The following is a 19,353-nucleotide window of genomic DNA, read 5'->3' on the forward strand; positions in this document are numbered from 1 at the left end:
CAGCTCCTGTCCTGCGTCTTCGTGGAGCAAATGCAGAGCAGCTTCTGCTGGGTCATCCAGCTGTTCAGCCTCGTGTGCACGGTCAAGGGCTACTATGACCGTGAGTTTGAGAGGGCGGAGGGGTCGGTCAGTGACACGTACAGCTTCAGGAACCCAGACCCCTATCCCTTCCCCACGCCCATGTCCTTGACCTGCTTTCTGACACTAACCCCCAACAAATGTGCTTGACCCCTGCCTCTGACTCAGGTCCCCAACCCCTGACCCCACCCATGTTCCTGACCCCGATCAAACCCCTGACCTGTGCTGGTGCCTTTCCCACAGCTAAGGAGATGCTGGGCAGGGACCAAGACTGCCTGCTGCCCGTGGAGGAGGCTGGCGTCCTCTGGGACAGCGTCTGCTTCCTATTCCTGCTGCTACAGCGCCGTGTCTTCCTTAGCTACTACTTCCTGCACGTCAGGGCCGAGCTCCAGGCCACTGCTCTGCAGGCCTCCAGGTGGGCCCCTGCCTTGGATCCCCCGGGTCCATCTAGGGCCGGGCACTGTCCCCTGAGGTGACACGTCTCCTGGAGTGACAACTGAGGACCATGGGTCATTAGCACCCCCCAGGGGCCTGCATGCACAATGCCCACATCCCGTGGCCTCAGCCCTGCTTTGTGTAGGCTGGTGTTTCAGTCTTATGCTGGCCTGAGGTGCCCCCACTGGAGGGCCTGCCCCCTCACCCTGCTCCTGGCCAATGAGCCCGTGAGTTTCCCTGACCCCAGCCTCTACAGCTCCCATGGCTGCCTCTTCATTTGCTTGTTTTCTACCCCGTGAGACTGGAGGTGGCAAGAGGGGTCCCCTCCCTCTCGCTGCAGCAGAGGGGTTGCCATGTTGGAGAGCTAGCCCTGTGAGCAGGGGGACCTGGGCCGCTGGGCCGGGGCTGGGCGGGTGGTCTCATGCAGCCGGAGCTCTGCGCCCCCGGGCCTCACTGACTTCCCCACAGGGGCTTTGCTCTGTACAACGCTGCCAACCTCAAAAGCATTGACTACCACCGCAAGGCCGAGGAGAAGTCCCTGGCCCAGCTGAAAAGACAGTAGGTGTCGTCGGGGGGACCAGGATGGGTGTGAGGGTGTTTTCCTGTCCGGCCCAGAGCTCAGAGTTGTCTCCCACCGCCAGGATGGAACGTATTCGTGCCAAGCAGGAAAAACACAGGCAGAGCCGGTTGGGCCTTGGCCACTCCCAGGAGCCCCTGGACCCCGGCCAGGAGCCAGGTGAGTGGCTGGAGCCTCAAGGACCCCTGAGCACCGGTGTGTCTGTGCCGCTGGAGCCTGTCTGCATGCGTGCCACGTGCTGTCACACAGGGCTTCTGGCCCGTCTGTCCTGTGCCATGTGGTCACTCTCTGTCCCTGCAGGCCACACAGCCTGCCAGTGACTGTCTGTCTACACTTTTGGGCTGTCCTCCTCCCCCACAGCACCATGAGAGGGTGCTCGTCACTGACGGGGCTCCGTGTCGATCTCTGCCGAGGGGCCGCCCTCATCTTCCCGTGTCTCTCCCTGCTGGCTCATGCTCGCCACCCCCTCCCCTTCACAGGGCCCCACAGTCCAGCGGGCTCCTCCCCGCCACGGAGTCAGTGGTGGCGGCCCTGGCTGGACCACGCCACAGGTACTGCCCCAACCTGGCTGCCATGACCACACCCTCAAGCTGCTATGTGCTGGGTACCCTCACCCCCTCGCAGTTGCTGTCCACCTTCGGGGCAGAGCTTGCCAGTGCTGCCCTCCAGCCTGTGTGCAGGCTTTCGGGCCTCACTCCAAGCCGTGCAGGAATCAGGGGCGGTCTCGGTTTAGCTGGGCACCCCCCACAGGCCTGCACCATCACTGCCCACTCACAGCTTCTCCCCTTTCCTGGCCCTGCTCCGTGTTCTCGTCCAGTCTGGTCTTGTCCCACCGCTCTGGCCTGTGTCCTGTGCATGTGCCTCCGTCCTCCAGCCGTTGTGGCTGTCCCTCGGGGGGAGGGTGGCATTCGGGCCTTGGCCCGTGGGGTCATAGGATGCTGAGGGAACCCAAGCGGGGTGGCACATCCAGGCCTGTTGCTGGGAGCTCAACCCCATGTGGGGGAAGCCGGCTCTCAGTACCCCCTACCCACAGTCATCCACTCTGGGGACTACTTCCTGTTCGAGTCGGACAGTGAGGAGGAGGAGGAGGCCCAGCCCGAGGACCCCAGACCATCGACACAGAGTGCCTTCCAGGTGAGGTGGGAGGGTCCCCTGCCGCCTTCCCTTGTCCCGAGTGCCTGGGCCAGGCCAGCGCAGGGGAGACAGATGCCCCAGGGCCTGGGGGGCCTGCCCAGCCCCATCCAGACCTCCCGAGTCTCTAGGTCAGACGGAGAGCAGTCTGTGGGTCATGGGTGGCTGCGTGCCCCTGCCCACGTCCTCCTGAGGTCCCACCTCTGACCACCCAAGCCTGTGGTCGCCGCTGGTGGCCTGGCCTTCAAGAAGGTCTTATTATGTTTGCTGGTCGTACATTTTTGTCTTCTGAGCCAGCAGCCTCTTGCCACCTTTGGGTCCCTGGTTCTAGCATGAGACCCGTGATGTGCTGGTGGCCGGTGTGAACTGCCCTGTCCTCCCACAATATCCGCATGGTGCCCACTTCTTCCCCAGGCTCTGGCTGAAGGTCCCCAGCTGGGCCGACCCCTGGCTCCTCCTCCGGAGCTCAGAGGTGGCCCAGTGGGACTCAATAGCCTGGGAGGCAGGGTGCTAACCCCAAGGCCCTGTCCTGCAGATGGCGTACCAGGCATGGGTGACCAATGCCCAGACCGTGCTGAGGCGGCGGCGGCAGGAGCAGGCACAACTGTCTGTGGGTGAGTCGGGCCCAGTTGGGTGCGGGAAGGGAATGCAGGGCTGCAAGGCGCTAATCAGCACCCTTATGCCCAGGAGGCGGCCCGGGCCCAGAGGTGGAGGTGGCAGAGGACCCAGGAGATGAGGTGGCAGGTTCGTGGGCCCTGGGAATTGGGGGTTGGGGTTCTCCTGCTGGCTGCCCCTCACGGCCCCCCGCCAACCCCCTCTGCAGGCCGCAGCCATGTGATGCAGCGGGTGCTGAACACCATGCAGTTCCTGTGGGTGCTGGGACAGGCGCTGGTGGACGGGCTGACACGCTGGCTGCTCACCTTCACGCGGCACCACAGAGCCATGAGTGACGTGCTGCGCTCTGAGCGCTACCTGCTCACACAGGAGCTGCTCAGGGTGGGTGCCGCCACACCCGACCTCGTCCCTGCCCCTCCGTTGCACTCCACCTCATCGCTGCCATCGCTGCCCGCTCCACCACACCCCCCTACCCCTACCACCATTCCCGGCCACACTGCCCTAGCCCTGTGCTGCCACACGCCCGCCTCGCCCGCTCCAGGGGCAGAAGCAGCGCTGGGACTACCTCCACAGCCCTGAGCCCCTTCGTGTGCCCTGCAGGGTGGGGAGGTGAACCGGGGCGTGCTGGACCAGCTGTACTCGAGTGAAGCCGAGGCTACGCCAGCAGGCCCTGCGGAGGCACGTGACGTGCCCAGCACAGCCTCGAGGTGGGTATGGGCCAGGGGCTCAAGCGGGAGCCAGGGCCACCCCAGCGGCTTCACTCAGGCACACAGCCTCCCAGCCGCTTCCCACCAGGGACCTCTCCTTCGTCTCTGTGACCAGCCTCCCCTCCCACAGTGGGCTGGGGGCCGAGGAGCCGACAAGCAGCACGCCCGAGGATGCCAGCAGCCCCCTGAGCACCGGCTACAACACCCGCAGTGGCAGCGAGGAGATGGGCCCCGAGCCCAGGGCCTCCCTGCACAGCTCCCAAGAGCTTCCCGCAGGCCCTCGGACCTGGATGCGGACGGCCAGCGAGCTGCTTCTCAACAGGTGCGTGGAAGGGGCGGCTGGGGGGCGGGGGGCAGGTGGCCCTCGGCTGGGGCCAGACCTGCCTGCACGTGGTCCCTGCAGGTGCCTGCGCATCCCGGAGCTGGAGGAGGCTGAGCAGTTCGAGGCCGGGCAGGGCCGAGTGCTGCGGCTACTGCAGGCGGTGTACCAGTGTGTGGCCGCGCACTCTGAACTGCTCTGCTACTTCATCATCGTCCTCAACCACATGGTCACCGCCTCAGCCGCCTCCCTTGTGTTGCCCGTGCTGGTCTTCTTATGGGCCATGCTGTCCATCCCACGGCCCAGCAAGCGCTTCTGGATGACGGCCATTGTCTTCACCGAGGTGGGTGGCGGCCCAGGGGTGGGGGGTGGGGGCCTGGCCCCACCATGCTGAGCGCCCTGCCCCGCAGGTCATGGTGGTCACCAAGTACCTGTTCCAGTTTGGCTTCTTCCCCTGGAACAGCCACGCAGTGCTGCGACGCTTCGAGAACAAGCCCTACTTCCCACCTCGCATCCTGGGGCTGGAGAAGACCGATGGCTACATCAAGTATGACCTCGTGCAGCTCATGGCCCTCTTCTTCCACCGGTCCCAGCTGCTGGTGAGCGCCAGATGCAGGGCCGGAGGGCGGCGGGCGGGCGTTTCTCAGCCATCTTGTTCCAGGAGGCAAAGCTGGATGCTGTGGGCCCCAGGGTGGGCCTCGCCATCTTGCCCGGTTCGAGAGTTGCCTGGTGCGGCCACGCCGGCCTCCCCACCGCCCTCCTTCCTTCCCTCCACAGTGCTATGGCCTCTGGGACCACGAGGAGGACCCGCTCTCCAGGGAGCCTGATGGGGGTCCTGGGAAGGAGAAGGAGCCTGAGGAGGGCACAGGGCCGCAGGAGGAGCTGGGGTTGGCTGGGGCCACCCCCACAGATGACATCCAAGTAGAAGCAAGGGAGGAGCCCCCAGAGCCACAAGTGAAGCTCAAGCCCCACAGCACGAGGCGCGCTGGTCTGCGTTTCAGGAGGAGGAGGAAGGGAAGTGCAGAGCCCAGAGAACTGGCAGCCATCGGTACGTGCCCCTGTCCGTCCACAGCCACCCTGCCCACCTGGCGCTCACACGGGAGTCACCGCCCCAGCTGGCCCACTGCGGTGATGCTGGGAGGGCCCTGGGCGGAGCCCGCTAGTCTGTGAAATGGGGTGATGGCAGCCCTTTCGGGGGCTCTCAGGATGGTCAGGAGCTGAGCTAGGCCCCAGTCCCTCAGCGGTGACTGCTCCCCCTCAGAAGCTGAAACTGAGGACGAGGAGGAGGAGGCAACAGCCGCCTCTCAGAGAAAGAAGAGGCGAAGTCGGCCCCGGGAAAGAGTGAGGGCCATGGGCATCCGTCTGCAGACCTTCTGCCTGTCCCTGTGAGTGACCGAGCTGGGGTGGCCTAGGGGAGGGGGCAGCCGAGGCGGTCCTGAGCCGAGCTCCCTTCTGCCGCCTGCAGGGCCCAGGGCGTGTACCGGCCCCTGCGGCGCTTCTTCCACGACATCCTGCACACCAAGTACCGCGCGGCCACCGACGTCTACGCCCTCATGTTCCTGGCTGACGTGGTCGACTTCATCATCATCATGTTCGGCTTCTGGGCCTTTGGGGTGAGCCGAACTCGGGGCCCCCCGTGAGTGCAGAGCCCAGGGGCCACTCCAGCTCTCCCTGACCTTTCCTTTCCTGGCCACAGAAGCACTCAGCGGCTACAGACATCACGTCGTCCCTGTCCGATGACCAGGTCCCGGAGGCCTTCCTGGTCATGCTGCTGATCCAGTTCAGCACCATGGTCATCGATCGTGCCCTCTACCTGCGCAAGACCGTGCTGGGCAAGCTGGCCTTCCAGGTCGTCCTGGTGCTGGCCATCCACCTCTGGATGTTCTTTATCCTGCCCGCCGTCACTGAGAGGTGAGTGTTGGGGGTCAGGCCAGCCTGCACAGACATGCTTTGTGGTGCCTGGAAGAGCTGCCGTTGGGTCCAGGGACCTTGGGGCTCCAGCGACTGGACTCAGGCGGGGCGCCCTGACCCGGGCTTCCTGTCCCTCCTAGGATGTTCAGCCAGAATACAGTGGCCCAGCTGTGGTACTTTGTGAAGTGCATCTACTTCGCCCTGTCCGCCTACCAGATCCGCTGCGGCTACCCCACCCGCATCCTCGGCAATTTCCTCACCAAGAAGTACAACCACCTCAACCTTTTCCTCTTCCAGGGGTGAGTATGAGTTGGCCGGGTGGGTGGAGGCTGCTCTCCCTCGGCCCCTCCTGATGGGTCCTCTGGTCTTGGGCAGGTTCCGGCTCGTGCCGTTCCTGGTGGAGCTGCGGGCGGTGATGGACTGGGTATGGACAGACACCACGCTGTCCCTGTCCAACTGGATGTGCGTGGAGGACATCTATGCCAACATCTTCATCATCAAGTGCAGCCGAGAGACTGAAAAGGTTCCTGGGCCCGAGGCGGGAGTGGAGAGGGGACGCTGGCTTCTCCCCAGTGGGGCAGATGAACACTGCAGGAACCAACCACACTGGCAGCCCACGGCAGCACGAGGCCAGAAAGCCACTGTGGGAGAGAGCATTTCTAGAACTCTTCCTGGCTGCCAAAGGGGCTTCTTAGCAAAGGGATAGCGAACTCAGCCTTATCAGGGGCAGGTGCTTGGCAGAGTGGCCCGTACAAATTGCCCAGTGGATGAGGCCTGGCCGTGATGTTAGCTGAATTTTTGTTCCTTCTCAGCAGTTTTATTGCGAGAAAATTCATATGCAGGATTCACCCGTTTAAAGTACACTGTTTGGCCCTGGCCGGTTTGACTCAGCGGTTAGAGCGTCGGCCTGCGGACCAGAGTCCCGGGTTCGGTTCCTGCTAAGGGCATGTACCTCGGTTGTGGTTTGTCCCATGCCCCAGTTGGGGTTGTGTGGGTGGCAACCACTCAATGTGTCTCTCTCATATTGATGTTTCTCTCTCTCTCTCTTCCTTCCTCTCTCCCTCCCGCTCTATCTGAAGATAAATGCAAAAATGTCCTCGGGTGAGGATAAAAAGTAAATAAATAAAATGCTGCTGTGGATATTCACATAAAAGATTGTGGATATGTGCCCTGGCCGGTTTGGCTCAGCGGTTAGAGCGTCAGCCTGCGGTCCACAGAGACCCGGGTTCAGTTCCCGCTAAGGGCATGTACCTTGGCTGCAGTTTGTCCCCGGCCCTGGTTGGGTCGTGTGGGTGGCGGCCACTCGATGTGTCCCTTTCACGTCGATGTTTCTCTCTCTTCTTCTCTCTCCTTCCCGTTCTATCGGAGTGAAAAATGGAAAAATGTCCTCGGGTGAAGATTAAAAAAAAAAAAAAAAGATCGTGGATATGCACGCTTCATTTCTTCTGCATAGACTCATAGGAGTGGGGCTGCTGGGTCCTGCGGGAGCTCTAGCTTCCACTCTTGAGGGGTTGTGTCTGTTTTCCACAGTGACTGCACTTCAGTCCCACCAGTTTCTTTTTTTTTATCCTCACCCGAGGACATTTTCCCATTTTTTTTTGTTCAGGTAGAGTGGGAGGGAGAGGGGAACAGAGAGAGAGAGAGAAACATCGACGTGAAAGGGACACATCGAGTGGCTGCCACCCGCACAACCAACCAGGGCCGGGGACAAACTGCAACCGAGGTACGCGCCCTTAGCGGGAACCGAACCCGGGTCTCTCAGGACCGCAGGCCGACGCTCTAACCGCTGAGCCAAACCGGCCAGGGCCAGTCCCACCAGTTTCTTCCACAGCCTTGCCAACACTGGTGGTGTCTTTTTTTAACCCATCCTTGTGGTTTTGCTTTGCATTTCCTTATTGGCTAGCGATGAGCACCTTTTCCTGTGGTTATTGGACATGCCTGTCTTCATGGAGAAATGTCTGTTCAGAGCCATTGCCCATTTTTTTCTTGAGTGAAGCAACTGTTGGGTAAACATCTACATCTTTGATTGAGTTGAGAGTTCCACAGTGTAGACACTAGACTCTGTCGGATATACGATTTGCAAGTACTTTCTCCCATTTTGTGGGCTGTCTTTTCATTCTTTTGATGGTGTCCTCTGAAGTACAAGAGTCTTTTATAATGTCTAGTTTAATTTTTTTTCTTTTGTTGCTCATGTTTTTGGCGTTAGATCTGAGGATCTTTTTGCCAGATGTAAGGTATGAAGATTTGCCCCTAAGCATTTTATTGGTTTAGGTCTTACAGTTAACTTTTGTACACAGTGTTAGATAAGGGGCCACCTTTACTCTTTTGCACGTGGATGTCCTGTCCCAGCACCACTTGTTGGAAGGCTGTCCTTTCCCCACTGAGTGGGTGGCACCTACGCCCACGCGTGATGTTTTGGGCTGTCTTCCTATGGACTCTCTGTCCTGTGCAGCACCGCCGTCTTGGCTGCATTGCTCTGCAGTCAGTCTGGATGTTGAATCAAGGCTTGCCTTCACGGGCCCACTGGGTGAGCCGAGGCCACGGCCTTGAGGACAACGTGGTGGGCTGTGGAGGACAGCTCCGGGACAGCAGGGGACGGGTCTGAGGCAGCGCTTGGCCTAGGCAGCAGGGATGGAGGCCGGCACAGGCAGGGCGGTGGGAGGGCAGAGCTGAGCCGTTGACCTGCACCCTGCCCCCCACCAGAAATACCCGCAGCCCAAGGGGCAGAAGAAGAAGAAGATTGTTAAGTATGGCATGGGCGGCCTTATAATCCTGTTCCTCGTGGCCATCATCTGGTTCCCACTGCTCTTCATGTCTCTGGTGCGCTCCGTTGTTGGCGTTGTCAACCAGCCCATCGACGTCACCGTCACCCTCAAGTTGGGTGGCTATGAGGTGAGCAGCCAGGGGACAGTGCAGCCCGCACACTGAGGGGCTCTGGCCAGGCAGCCCCCATTCCCGTCCCTCCACTTGCTTGTCCTCATGGACTCTGCAGAGCTCGGCCTGGGAGCTGGGGGGTCAGGGAGGCTCCCCCAGCACCATGTCACCCTGTTTCCACCCCCAGCCCCTGTTCACGATGAGTGCCCAGCAGCCGTCCATTGTGCCCTTCACACAGCAGGACTATGAAGAGCTGTCCAGGCAGTTTGACCCCTACCCGGTGAGCAGTCCCCACACTGAATCTGCCTGGCAGGGGAAGGGACGGCTTGAGGGGAGGGGTGGCCTGGCCTCACCCTGCTGAGGTGCTGCCCTGTGCCCAGCTGGCCATGCAGTTCATCAGTCAGTACAGCCCTGAGGACATCGTCACAGCGCAGATCGAGGGCAGCTCCGGGGCGCTGTGGCGCATCAGCCCGCCAAGCCGGGATCAGATGAAGCGAGAGCTGTACAATGGCACTGCTGACATCACCCTGCGCTTCACCTGGAACTTCCAGAGGTATGTTCTAGGCTGGGGTGGGGCCTTGGTGGGGTGCGCCCCTCGGGGGGTCACGCTGCACCCTTGCCTGCAGGGACCTGGCCAAGGGAGGCACTGTAGAGTACACCAACGAGAAGCACACCCTGGACCTGGCCCCCAATAGTACTGAGCGGCGGCAGCTGGCCAGCTTGCTGGAGGGCACCTCTGACCAGTCAGTGTAAGTGGGGCCCAGGGGGTCTGGGGGCACCAGGAAGGCTGGGCCAGACCTGACCCACTGGACTCCTCCCCACAGGGTCATCCCTAACCTCTTCCCCAAGTACATCCGTGCCCCCAATGGGCCTGAAGCTAACCCTGTGAAGCAGCTGCAGCCCAGTGAGTGTATCGGGGGGAGGGTGGGGCTGGGCCACGGCCTCTGCCCTGGAAGAGGGTGGTGGCCCTCACTGTCTCACCGCTCTGATCCAGATGAGGAGGCCGACTACCTCGGCGTGCGCATCCAGCTGCGGAGGGAGCGTGTGGGCTCGGGGGCTGCTGGCTTCCTTGAATGGTGGGTCATTGAGCTACAGAACTGCCAGTCTGAGTGCAACCTGCTGCCCATGGTCATCTTCAACGACAAAGTCAGCCCACCCAGCCTAGGCTTCCTAGCTGGCTACGGGTGAGTGTGCAGGGACCTGGGGGCTGGGGTGTGGTTGTGGGCTGTGCCCCCAGGACTCACCCGCCCCTGTCTGGCAGGATCATGGGGCTCTACGTGTCCATTGTGCTGGTCGTCGGTAAGTTCGTGCGTGGCTTCTTCAGCGAGATCTCACACTCCATCATGTTTGAGGAGCTGCCGTGCGTAGACCGGATCCTCAAGCTCTGCCAGGACATCTTCCTGGTGCGGGAGACGCAGGAGCTGGAGCTGGAAGAGGAGCTGTATGCCAAGCTCATCTTCCTGTACCGCTCACCAGAGACCATGATCAAGTGGACCCGTGAGAAGGAGTAGGAGCCGGGCTCCTCGTGCACCGTGAATGAAGGAGCCGGCCTGGCAGGAAGGGGGCCGTGCCCCTCAGGCCACAGGAGCAGATCTCCCAGTCCAAGGCTACCAGCTGTGACAAGTCCTCCTGGCCCACTGAGCCCTGATGCTGCTGTCAGAAGGAAGCTGTGGCCCGTCTGCGGCCCAGCGCAGGACTGCTGTCCCTTTCTGTCGTCCCTGCTAAGCCCAGTGCCAGACACACTGGGCCAGGGGGCCCAGCCCTCCTTTCCCCACTCGTACTGTAGAGTTTTTTAATTAAAAACATTTTTATTTATACAAACAGATAATAACAGGCCGCCTGTCCGTCTTTGCCATCCTGCTCCAGCATGACAGAGGTCTTGGCGGGTGGTCCCAGGTGTCCATCTAGGCTCAGCTCTCACCAGTCTGCGCCTCATCATCACTGTCCTCAACCAGATACTCCTGCATCTCCTGCAAGACCCAGGCCCTGGGAAAGCCACACAGTGGGAACCCGCCCAAAGCTGCCACGCCCAGGTGCACCCTCCCAGGGCATCCAGCGCAGAAGGTACCAGTACCTCTGGCTGCGGAGCTGGGCTTCGGTCAGGATGTATGGTGGCAGGGGGTCCAGGGAAGGCTGTAACAGAGAGCCAGCATGGGCGACGGGCTGCATGGCACAAAGCTAAGCCAGTGCCAGCCTGCTCCCCACCCCCAAGAGCGGGAAGGCTTCCCTGTCACCAACACAATGCGGGCATCCACTCACCAAGTCCTTCATGTTCACACGGCACCCGTAGCACAGCTGCTCGATAACACGGGCTCGGGGGTCCCCCCTGTGAGAGCAGAGCTGCACCTGTGTGCCTTGTCTTGGCCCCTCAGCGCAGGGCCCAAGGGCTTGGTCCCAGGTGTACCACCACCCTCTGTGGAGCTGCAAGGGACCAGCCATGGGGTGGGCTGGGTCAGGGAAGGGACTCACCTCCCACAGGGCCCAGCCCCCCAGCAGCAGCCCTGGGCCCTGCCCACTGCTGCAGAGCAGCAGGGTGTTGTGGGCGCCTCAGCTGGTGGGGTGGGGGGCTGCGTCTGGGAGAGATGTGAGGTCTGGGCCCCAAAAGCCGTGGCACTATCTGCAAGCAGAGATGAGCTGAGGGGACCTCAGGACTGCTAACCCCACAACACTCACCACACCCCTCCCTCTCCACCCAAGCACCCAAGGAGATGCAGCACAGACCGGCAGTGTCTATGTCCAGGGTACATGTGCAGAGCAGGCAGCGGGTGCCCGGGGGGCCATCAGCACTGCCGTCCCGGGGGGCCTTGACCAGCTTCTCACTGGTCCTGGAATCGTGAGGACAGGGCACAGAGGCACCCCAGTTAGCCAGGGTCTTGCCCCTGCCCTCAGCCCCAGGGTGGAGAGTTCAGTGCCCACCCCCCCCCCACCCCGTTCTCCAAGCACAAACACATACCTGTACACAGTGCTGATCACGGAGGGGAACTGGGCCTGCAGCCTGAGCATGAAGGCTTCCATGAGCCGGTGGATGCTGGCCTTTTCGGGGGCCTAGGGACAATCAGATGGGGGCTGCAGGAGTGGCCCTGGCACAGAGAAGCAGCCACCTGGCCGAGGGGCCACCTAGCATAGGGGCTAATGCTTTCTCCAAAACGTCAGCTCCCAAGAGTCTGCCATGTTGGGGCTGGAGCTAACCAGGGCGTACACTTCTACCGTGTCATTTTTTTTTTTTTTTTTTGGTACATGCCCCTAGCAGGAACCGAACCCAGGACTCTCTGGTCTGTAGGCTGATGCTCCAACCACTAAGCCAAACTGGCCAGGGCCCGTGTCCTTGTTGCTAAACATGGCCATTATTAAAAATTAATTTACGTAGCCCTGGCCGGTCTGGCTCAGCAGTTAGAGCGTTGGCCCACGGACCAGAGGGGTCATGGGTTCAATTCCGGGTCAAGGTTATGTACCTGGGTTGCAGGTTCAATTTCTGGCCCTGGTTGGGATCATGCAGGAGGCAACCAATTGATGTGTCTCTCTCATATCAATGTTTCTCTTTCTCTCTCCCTCCTTCCCAAACTCTCTGTCTAAAAATCAATGGAAAAATATCCTTGGGTAAGGATTAACAAAAGAAACATAATTAAGTTATGTAAAAAAATTCAACTGTTTCTGACAAAGACCATCCTGCCCCTCCATCATCCCTTCCCCCATGTCCATGACCCCCTAGCTGGGAACCTCGCCCCTAGCTGGGACAGGGGTACCAGGGTGGCAACTTCCTCTCCTTGTGAGCAATCTCCGTCTCGAGGGCACCAGCCTGTCCTTCGACTCCAAGGAGGCTGGGGGACATCGGGACGCCACTATTGCACCAGGTGGCAAGCACCGAGGCCAGAGGGCTGGTGTGGACACAGCTTAGGCCACCGAAGACGTGCCAGCACCCTCTGCCCTGTCCCTGTGGGTTACCTTGGTGTCAATGGCCGGGGTAAAGACAGAAGGGACAGCAAACAAGCGGTTGTAGAAGGCGACCTCCTTCAGGGTGTGGTCTCGCATGGGCCGCACCACCACCACATCACCATGCCGCTCGTCAGAGAAGCCCTGAGGGGAGGTTCTCCACTGTACCCAGCTGATGGGCTCATAGCCCCGCCTTCCCTGCCAGCTGCGGTGGGGGTCCCAGGCTCCTCTCTCCATGAAGGAGACCCCAAGATTGGTTCACAAGACACTACTTTCAAGTGAAGAGGCCCAAAGGGTGAGAGTGGGAGGGGCCCCTGGGCGGCCTGCCCCGAGTACCGTGTCCCAGGCCAGGAAGGCCCCTCTCCCCAACGCCAGGTTAGTCATGAGCTTGATGGCCAGGCGGGTGCAGCTGTCCCCCATCATCACCTTGGAGTAGCCGTGGGTCCGGGCCACATGCAGGATCAAGTGGGTCCTGCAGAGCAGGGCAGGGGATCTCAGACACAGGTGGGGCAGGGCCAGAAACTGGGGGGCAGGGACTCACCGCAGGGTCTGCAGAAGCTCCTCCTTGGCTGTCAGTGTCTTCACTGAGTCAAACAGTCTAAACAGGGCCGCGGTCTGGGCAGCGGTGGGCGGCTGGGCCTCGGTCTGGGCAGCGGTGGGCGGCTGGGCCTCGGTCTGGGCAGCGGTGGGCGGCTGGGCCTCGGTCTGGGCAGCGGTGGGCGGCTGGGCCTCGGTCTGGGCAGCGGTGGGCGGCTGGGCCTCGGTCTGGGCAGCGGTGGGTGGCTGGGCCTCGGTCTGGGCAGCGGTGGGTAGCACAGCTGGGCTCTGGAGGTCCTGGGTGCCAGACTGGCTCAGCTGCTCCTCCCCCGGGGCTGGCGCATGCTGCTGCTGCAGGAAACTGTCCACAGCTGCCTTGTAGGCCCCCTTGGTCCCTGCGGGCTCCTGGGCGAAGCAGCGAAGCACAGATGGCGGCAGGCTGAACACCTTGTGGGGCAGGAGAGGGTGGAGGAAGTTGTGTGAAGCCCAGGTCCAGCTCTGTACCTACTGAGGAATGGCCCAGGCAAGAGGCCCGCAGCCTGGCCCCAACAAGTGGGCGTGCACCCCTTGTGGACACCTCAGCAGGCACCTCCAAGGGCCCTTCTCAGGGATGGGCCCACTCACCTCTTCTAAGGCAACAATATGCCAGGGGAAACCAACTGTCTGCAGGATCAGCTTCATCTCAGCCAGGGTTTTGGTTCTGTCCTCCAGGCTCTGTCCACAGGCCGCTCCCTCTGAAACAGGCAGGCAGGAAGGAGTCAGGCGTACAGGAGAAGAGCCCCAGGCAGGCAGGACAGGGCCCACACATCCCTCAAGAAACCCCTTGAGGCTGTGCTCTGCAGGGCAGTGGTTTCTGTAGAAACCGCAGATTGCAGACCTCCTCCTTGGAGGAGCACTTTCAGAGTGGGCGCTGGGTTCTCCGCAGTGGCTGAGGGGTAGGGAGGGGAGAGGTGGAGCAGGTTAGCACCCGGGCCCTTGGGCAGTGAACTCAACCATCTCACTCAGTGCCCTAGACCCCAGGGAGGAGGCCAGGCAGATGCTCCTGCCTGACTCTCTGAAGGTCTGACTTATGACAACAGCAGTATCGTCTGTTGTTGGACACGTGCACTGTCTCCAGAGAAACATCCCACTAGGGCCTGAGCACAATGCCGGCTGTTTCAGGGGTCCGCCCCAAGCAGCGGGGCCTGGGAGGGAGAAATGGCTACACGTACCATCAACGTAGACGATCCCTGGCACAAAACGCAGTCTTTTGGCAGAATCTCGACTCAGGCCCTGGATAGGGGAAGGGACTGGACCTCAGCCCCATGGCCAGAAACCACAAGACACTTTTCCCTACAGAGACCATGATCTGCCTGGACTGGGCACCCTCCAGGAAGGGGCAGTGACCCCCACCTGTAGTGGATGGGCTGCACAGGGAAGCTGTACAGTCCAACTCACTTCAAACTCACCCTGCCTGCACTCTCCCTTGTAAAACTCACCCCCCTAGTCTGGCCCTGCTCCAGGCAACACCCCAAGAAGTAACTGGGTCCACACCGCCATCTGTGCCCCTTACCCAAGCTCCTCTGGCTGCTCAGCAGGGAACAGGACAATAGGATAAAAGCAAGAAATTGCTGCCCTGGCCGTGCAACTCAGTGGTTAAGGGTGTCATACTACACACCAAAGGATCACGGGTTTGATTCTAGTCAAGGGCATGTACCTGGGTCACCCTGGCCCCAGTTAGGATGCATGCAGACGACAATCAATCAATATGTCTCTCTCACATCAATGTTTCTCTCTCTCTTCCCCCTCCCTCCCTTCCACTCTCTAAAAATCAATGGAGAAATGTCTTCAAATGAGGATTAACAACAAAAAAACAAGGAACTGCTGCTCGGATGGAAGAGCAGCATCAGGTGCTGGACAAACGCTTATCTCACATCACTCGGCCAGCTTAGGGGACATAAAATGAGAGCAGACACACCATGCCAGGGCCCTGGGCACCACCCGAGACCCTATACAAACGACCCCACAGCTGCAGCTTTGTCCCAGTCCCTTTAGTCTATACCCACAGGGACTGCAGGAGGTCCGTGTGTATCCCATCCCCTGGCCAAGGCCTCCAAGGTACCCCAGCACCACTGGGAGAAGTCATAAGTGCCCCCAACTCTGTGACCTGGGCAGGCTGACACAACCAGCGCACAGGCCCCATGCTCGCGCTCTCACCTGCACCGCTCACCCCACCCCCGACCTTTCCGCAAGCTGTCTTCTCCATCAACACTGCTTCACCTGGCAACATCCTTCACCCTGCCCCTCCTTCTCTTACACTTCTCAAGGAAGTTGCCAGGGCCAAACCACTTTTTATGTCCCAAGACACCTACTTCTACTTCAATGTCTTGTCCCAGACACACTCCCAGGACGACAGAAGGCCCATGGCCTCAAGGCCACCTTGAGATCCCCACGGTGCCCCCCCCAGATATCCTTTCCCAGTGATTACTTTTCTACAGGAGAGCGAATGGACAGAGTGCTAAACTGGGACACACTGGGTACTCCGGATGCAGCTCCTGGCTTGTGCAGCTCTTGTACACACATCTGAGAACCCTCCAGGGCTGCTCTCTCTAGTTTTAAGCAAGAGCCCTCCACTCTCAAGCTCAGTGGGTTGGTGGCCTGGACCCAGGAGAACAGTGTGGAGACGCACCTCAAGGACCTGCCAGACCATGGAACTGGATGAAGGCCCTCCAGACCATGCCAAGAGCACCTAGGAGAGAAGGGACATTGCTGGAGGGCACCACATCTCCAACAGGAGCATGCCCCCACCACCACCACTGTGGATGTCCCCAGACATGGGTCCATCCTCACAGCCCAGGTGTAGGATAGTGGGAGGAGCTGGTAGGATGCAGCTGGGACAGGCTGCCTGCAGGAAAGGTGGCAGGGGTGAAGAGCCAGGGCCCAGGTGGCCAAGCTGCCCAGTCAGGGACTTCATAGAGGAGTCACCCCCCCCCCCACTCTACCTTCTCTCCCGGGAAGATCAGCCGGTTCTTCCCAAGCACAGCTCTGAACTTGTGGACGTAGAATGCCTTGAAACAGTCCCTGCAACACAAACCACCACTGGCTGCAGCCACGTGGCCCAGGCTGCCCACCCTTAGTGCCGAGAGGGAAGCTGCTAATACTGGCCTCTACAGGGCAACAGCCTGATGTTTGCTCAGTTACCTTTTCCTTCTTGTACCAACTTCCATCTTTAAAAGCAGCACCTTGACGTGGAGGCTCTGCCCAGAGGCCAGCATGGAGGGCTCCTCACCAGGCATGGTTGCCCCAGGATGAGACTCACATCACATGGGAAACCCACCTGCATCACCCCCACAATCATTAGATTACGAATCTATGTCTGAGGGTCAGGAGCCCGGTGCCACCTGCACCCACAGGAACTCAGAAAGGCCCAGCTGGTGGAATAGATGGACACAGGTGCAGGACAAGGCCACCCCAACCCTTCCCTAAGCAGAGTTGATGACCCCTTCCAGGACCTCCACAGAGAAAAGCACCACCTCTTGGGGTGAAGGGGGAAGCACTAAGAAGGCTGCAGGGGCCCAGAGTCCTGAAGCTCCGTACAAGCCTTTCTCTAGTGCTCTGACCCCATCAAGACCAGAAAAGCCTTGGAAGCTTCTGCAAACGCAGAGTCCTGGGCTCTTCCCCAAACCCACAGATCAGAACTTCCAGGGCAGGTCCTAGGAATCTGTGTTCTTGATAAAACTTCCAGCTGATTCTTGGGCTCACGAGGTCAGAGGTTGTCAGAATTAGAATCTGCACATTAGAATCACTAGCTACATCACAGTATATTGGGATGAAGCCTAGGCATCTGCATTTTAATCCTCCCCTGGTAACACCAGCAGACGCCGGGTGGAGAAAAGCACCCTGAGCAGAGGTGGCAACACTGCCCCCAAGAGAGCTGCCCAACTGCTTCATTCTTCCTGCTCAGACATCCTTGTGTCCATAGCAATCCCCCAACACTGAACAGAAACTTCTTATAATGGGCCAACCAAACACCCCACAGATTCTTGAAGGACAGTAATTCAACTAGGTGTTTAACAGCAAAATGCTGGAGCTCTAGGGACCCCAAGTGACCAGCCATAAGAAGTGACTCCTCGGAAGGTTGGGGTGTGGTGAGGCTCCCCCAGCAGACACAATGCTCACTGTGGGTGAGACGATTGGGGGAAATCACCCTGTGGCTGCCCCACTCCATGTTTTCCCTGCACCACTTTCTCTGGGTCAGGCCAAGGTTTTCCATGCATATTGATCCTCACAATCATTGAGGAAACATGCTCAAAACCTAGATTGCCACCTTTTCCCAAAACCGAGCAAGCACAGGAGGGGGAGCTCTGGGCCCACAAGGAACCATGCAGGCCTTGCCTAGAGTTGCTGCAACCTCTCTGCTTATCAGCAATTTCTCCAAGCAGAATGGAGAAATCATCACTTTTGGATGCGCTGAAGTGATTAAAGCAGTGGCTTCTTTGCCTAAAATGTATTTCCTGGTGGGACACACCTCGTTCTACTAAGTACACACCAAGTCTACTAGGCTCCCAAAAGATGTTCAGGATAAGAAAGTTTCTGTAAAACAATTTACTCAGTCCCTTTAGTTTCTTTTTGGGAACATTTTAGAAAACAGAGTCCAAGACTCTTGGAGAACAATTTAAAGATGTGAGCTGGTCACTCATTCAACAAATGTTCACTTGCTATACAAAGCATGCAACATCACCAGGAATTAATAGGGATCAAATGGGAGACCGGCCTTGTCCCTGTAGAGCTATGAATCTAGTCAAAAGTGATCATACATAAAAGAGTTATGATTCAAAGGCGATGTGACAGGGGCACAGAAGACCTTCTGATAAAATAGAACATGCTGGCACCCACGCCCCTCTGAGAATAAGTCTCTGTTCCTGTCCAAAGGACCCCCAGGGACGGAGGAAGGCTGAGCCCACCTTCCACTCCTCTAGCCCTCACAAGTAAAACAGGCATCACACGGAGCACCTGTCAAGATCCCAGGATACTCCAAACTGCCCTTAGATGTGTTCTAGCTGCCCAGGAATGCTCATCCCGCCTATACCTCACTCACTCTTACCGCCAATTCTTCTCAGAAGCTCGATCATATACCTTCCTGCCACCTGATTCACAGTTGAATGGTGGGAGAATGATACTCACACAGGAAACCAATACTTCCCCCACCAACACCAGAGTCACCAGGAGTGACATCAGCAACAAAACAGGTGATTAAATGATTTTAAATGCAAGAAATAAAGCCACAGAAATGGAGGCAATCCTAGCTTCTGAGCAAGACCAATTGCCAGGGTCTCCTGTCATCCTCCAGGCCTCACCTGCAGAAGGCATCTCCTGCGCGGATCACCACCGTGGGCAGACCCTCCTTGCACTTCACACACTTCAGCTCACGGCTTTGGAGACATGGGGGAAGAGAGAACAAGAACACAGATTACCACCCCCCCTCCCAGCAGGCTTCAGAAAGACGGTGTCCTGTTTCTCACCCCAACCTGGTGTGGGAGAGAGATCATGTGGGAAGCTGTTCACACACAAACTAGGGCTTGTGTCTTATCTAAACTCCCAATTTGAAAAAAAAAGACGAGGACGCTGGAGGATTCCGGTCTGTTGAAGCCATTTCGGGGGGCACATAAAGGCCACCTCTCCATCTCTGCAGGGCCGGCCCGACAGAAGAGACAACTTGCTCTATGTGGCTCTGGACGGGAGGTAAGGAGTCAGTGGGTGACAGCGACAGGGAAACCGACTTTCTCTCCCAGTAAAGACAGCAGGGTCAGCGGCACAGCTGTCCCACTGACTGCCAGGACTTGACGTGCGAGCGAGCAGAGGGAGCCCCTCCCTGGGGTGTTCACCGGCTTGACAGGCACTCGCCGGGTGCTATGGAGCGAGGTCCAGCCCTCACCCGGGACCCCCGGGCTCCTGGGTTCGGCCTCGGCGGTCTCTCTGGGCTTTCTGGAGCGCGGCGCCCGGGGCCTCGGGGTAGGATTCGCCGCCGGCGGGGGGCGCCGCGTACTGGAGGGACGGGTGTGGCGCCCAGCTCTTACCCAGGCCGCGGCGGCAGCGGTGCCTCGGGTGCGGGGTCCCCATAGTCCTCTCCCACCTGGCACATGGCTATACCGGGTTAAGCGGCAGCCAGCGGCGCCTACGCCGGCGGCGGAGCGCGCTCTGATGACGTCACCGCAGCGCCGTCGCGGCCGTGACTCGCCGGCCGAGGGGGCGGGGCGCGC

The 19,353-nt window shown here is 59.6% G+C and overlaps 2 protein-coding genes across 2 annotated transcripts in view; one reads left to right on the forward strand and one right to left on the reverse strand.

Moving 5' to 3' along the window:
* PIEZO1 (piezo type mechanosensitive ion channel component 1) overlaps nt 1-10,422 on the forward strand; it is a gene marked incomplete at its 5' end in the record, with an annotated part of 33,219 nt that extends 22,797 nt beyond the window's left edge. Inside the window, 26 exons of the mRNA XM_036275115.1 lie at nt 4-100; nt 322-493; nt 982-1,071; nt 1,155-1,249; nt 1,570-1,641; nt 2,124-2,224; nt 2,757-2,835; nt 2,909-2,965; nt 3,045-3,217; nt 3,437-3,543; nt 3,674-3,865; nt 3,947-4,205; nt 4,273-4,461; nt 4,640-4,910; nt 5,124-5,247; nt 5,328-5,475; nt 5,559-5,773; nt 5,914-6,072; nt 6,149-6,296; nt 8,477-8,665; nt 8,835-8,927; nt 9,028-9,200; nt 9,274-9,396; nt 9,472-9,551; nt 9,642-9,831; nt 9,909-10,422. Coding sequence (XP_036131008.1) covers nt 4-100; nt 322-493; nt 982-1,071; nt 1,155-1,249; nt 1,570-1,641; nt 2,124-2,224; nt 2,757-2,835; nt 2,909-2,965; nt 3,045-3,217; nt 3,437-3,543; nt 3,674-3,865; nt 3,947-4,205; nt 4,273-4,461; nt 4,640-4,910; nt 5,124-5,247; nt 5,328-5,475; nt 5,559-5,773; nt 5,914-6,072; nt 6,149-6,296; nt 8,477-8,665; nt 8,835-8,927; nt 9,028-9,200; nt 9,274-9,396; nt 9,472-9,551; nt 9,642-9,831; nt 9,909-10,158 — 3,846 coding nt within the window. The remainder of the gene's footprint in view (nt 1-3; nt 101-321; nt 494-981; nt 1,072-1,154; nt 1,250-1,569; nt 1,642-2,123; nt 2,225-2,756; nt 2,836-2,908; nt 2,966-3,044; nt 3,218-3,436; nt 3,544-3,673; nt 3,866-3,946; nt 4,206-4,272; nt 4,462-4,639; nt 4,911-5,123; nt 5,248-5,327; nt 5,476-5,558; nt 5,774-5,913; nt 6,073-6,148; nt 6,297-8,476; nt 8,666-8,834; nt 8,928-9,027; nt 9,201-9,273; nt 9,397-9,471; nt 9,552-9,641; nt 9,832-9,908) is intronic.
* Nucleotides 10,423-10,487: 65 nt separating this feature from the next.
* CTU2 (cytosolic thiouridylase subunit 2) lies at nt 10,488-19,277 on the reverse strand. Its single transcript, XM_036275267.1, has 15 exons — nt 19,171-19,277; nt 18,451-18,525; nt 16,096-16,174; nt 15,783-15,842; nt 14,326-14,386; nt 13,739-13,848; nt 13,119-13,561; nt 12,914-13,049; nt 12,590-12,721; nt 11,601-11,692; nt 11,369-11,472; nt 11,117-11,264; nt 10,907-10,973; nt 10,722-10,780; nt 10,488-10,633 (listed from the first exon to the last, which is right to left on the reverse strand). The coding sequence occupies exons 1-15, from the start codon at nt 19,233-19,235 to the stop codon at nt 10,558-10,560; spliced, it is 1,707 nt and encodes a 568-aa protein (XP_036131160.1). The 5' UTR covers nt 19,236-19,277; the 3' UTR covers nt 10,488-10,557.
* Between the last annotated feature and the right edge of the window lie 76 nt (nt 19,278-19,353).

This window comes from Molossus molossus, unplaced genomic scaffold (assembly GCF_014108415.1).
Source record: "Molossus molossus isolate mMolMol1 unplaced genomic scaffold, mMolMol1.p scaffold_m16_p_21, whole genome shotgun sequence".
NCBI classification, from domain to species: Eukaryota; Metazoa; Chordata; class Mammalia; order Chiroptera; family Molossidae; genus Molossus; species Molossus molossus.

Excerpts from the sequence above, each read along its gene's own strand:
- CTU2 (XM_036275267.1), bottom strand. The coding sequence starts at position 19,235 with ATGTGCCAGGTGGGAGAGGACTATGGGGACCCCGCACCCGAGGCACCG. Across the intron at positions 18,526-19,170 it reads CCGCTGCCGCCGCGGCCTGG|CCGTGAGCTGAAGTGTGTGA; the intron begins GTAAGAGCTGGG and ends ATGTCTCCAAAG. Across the intron at positions 12,722-12,913 it reads CCTTCCTGGCCTGGGACACG|GGCTTCTCTGACGAGCGGCA; the intron begins GTACTCGGGGCA and ends ACCTCCCCTCAG.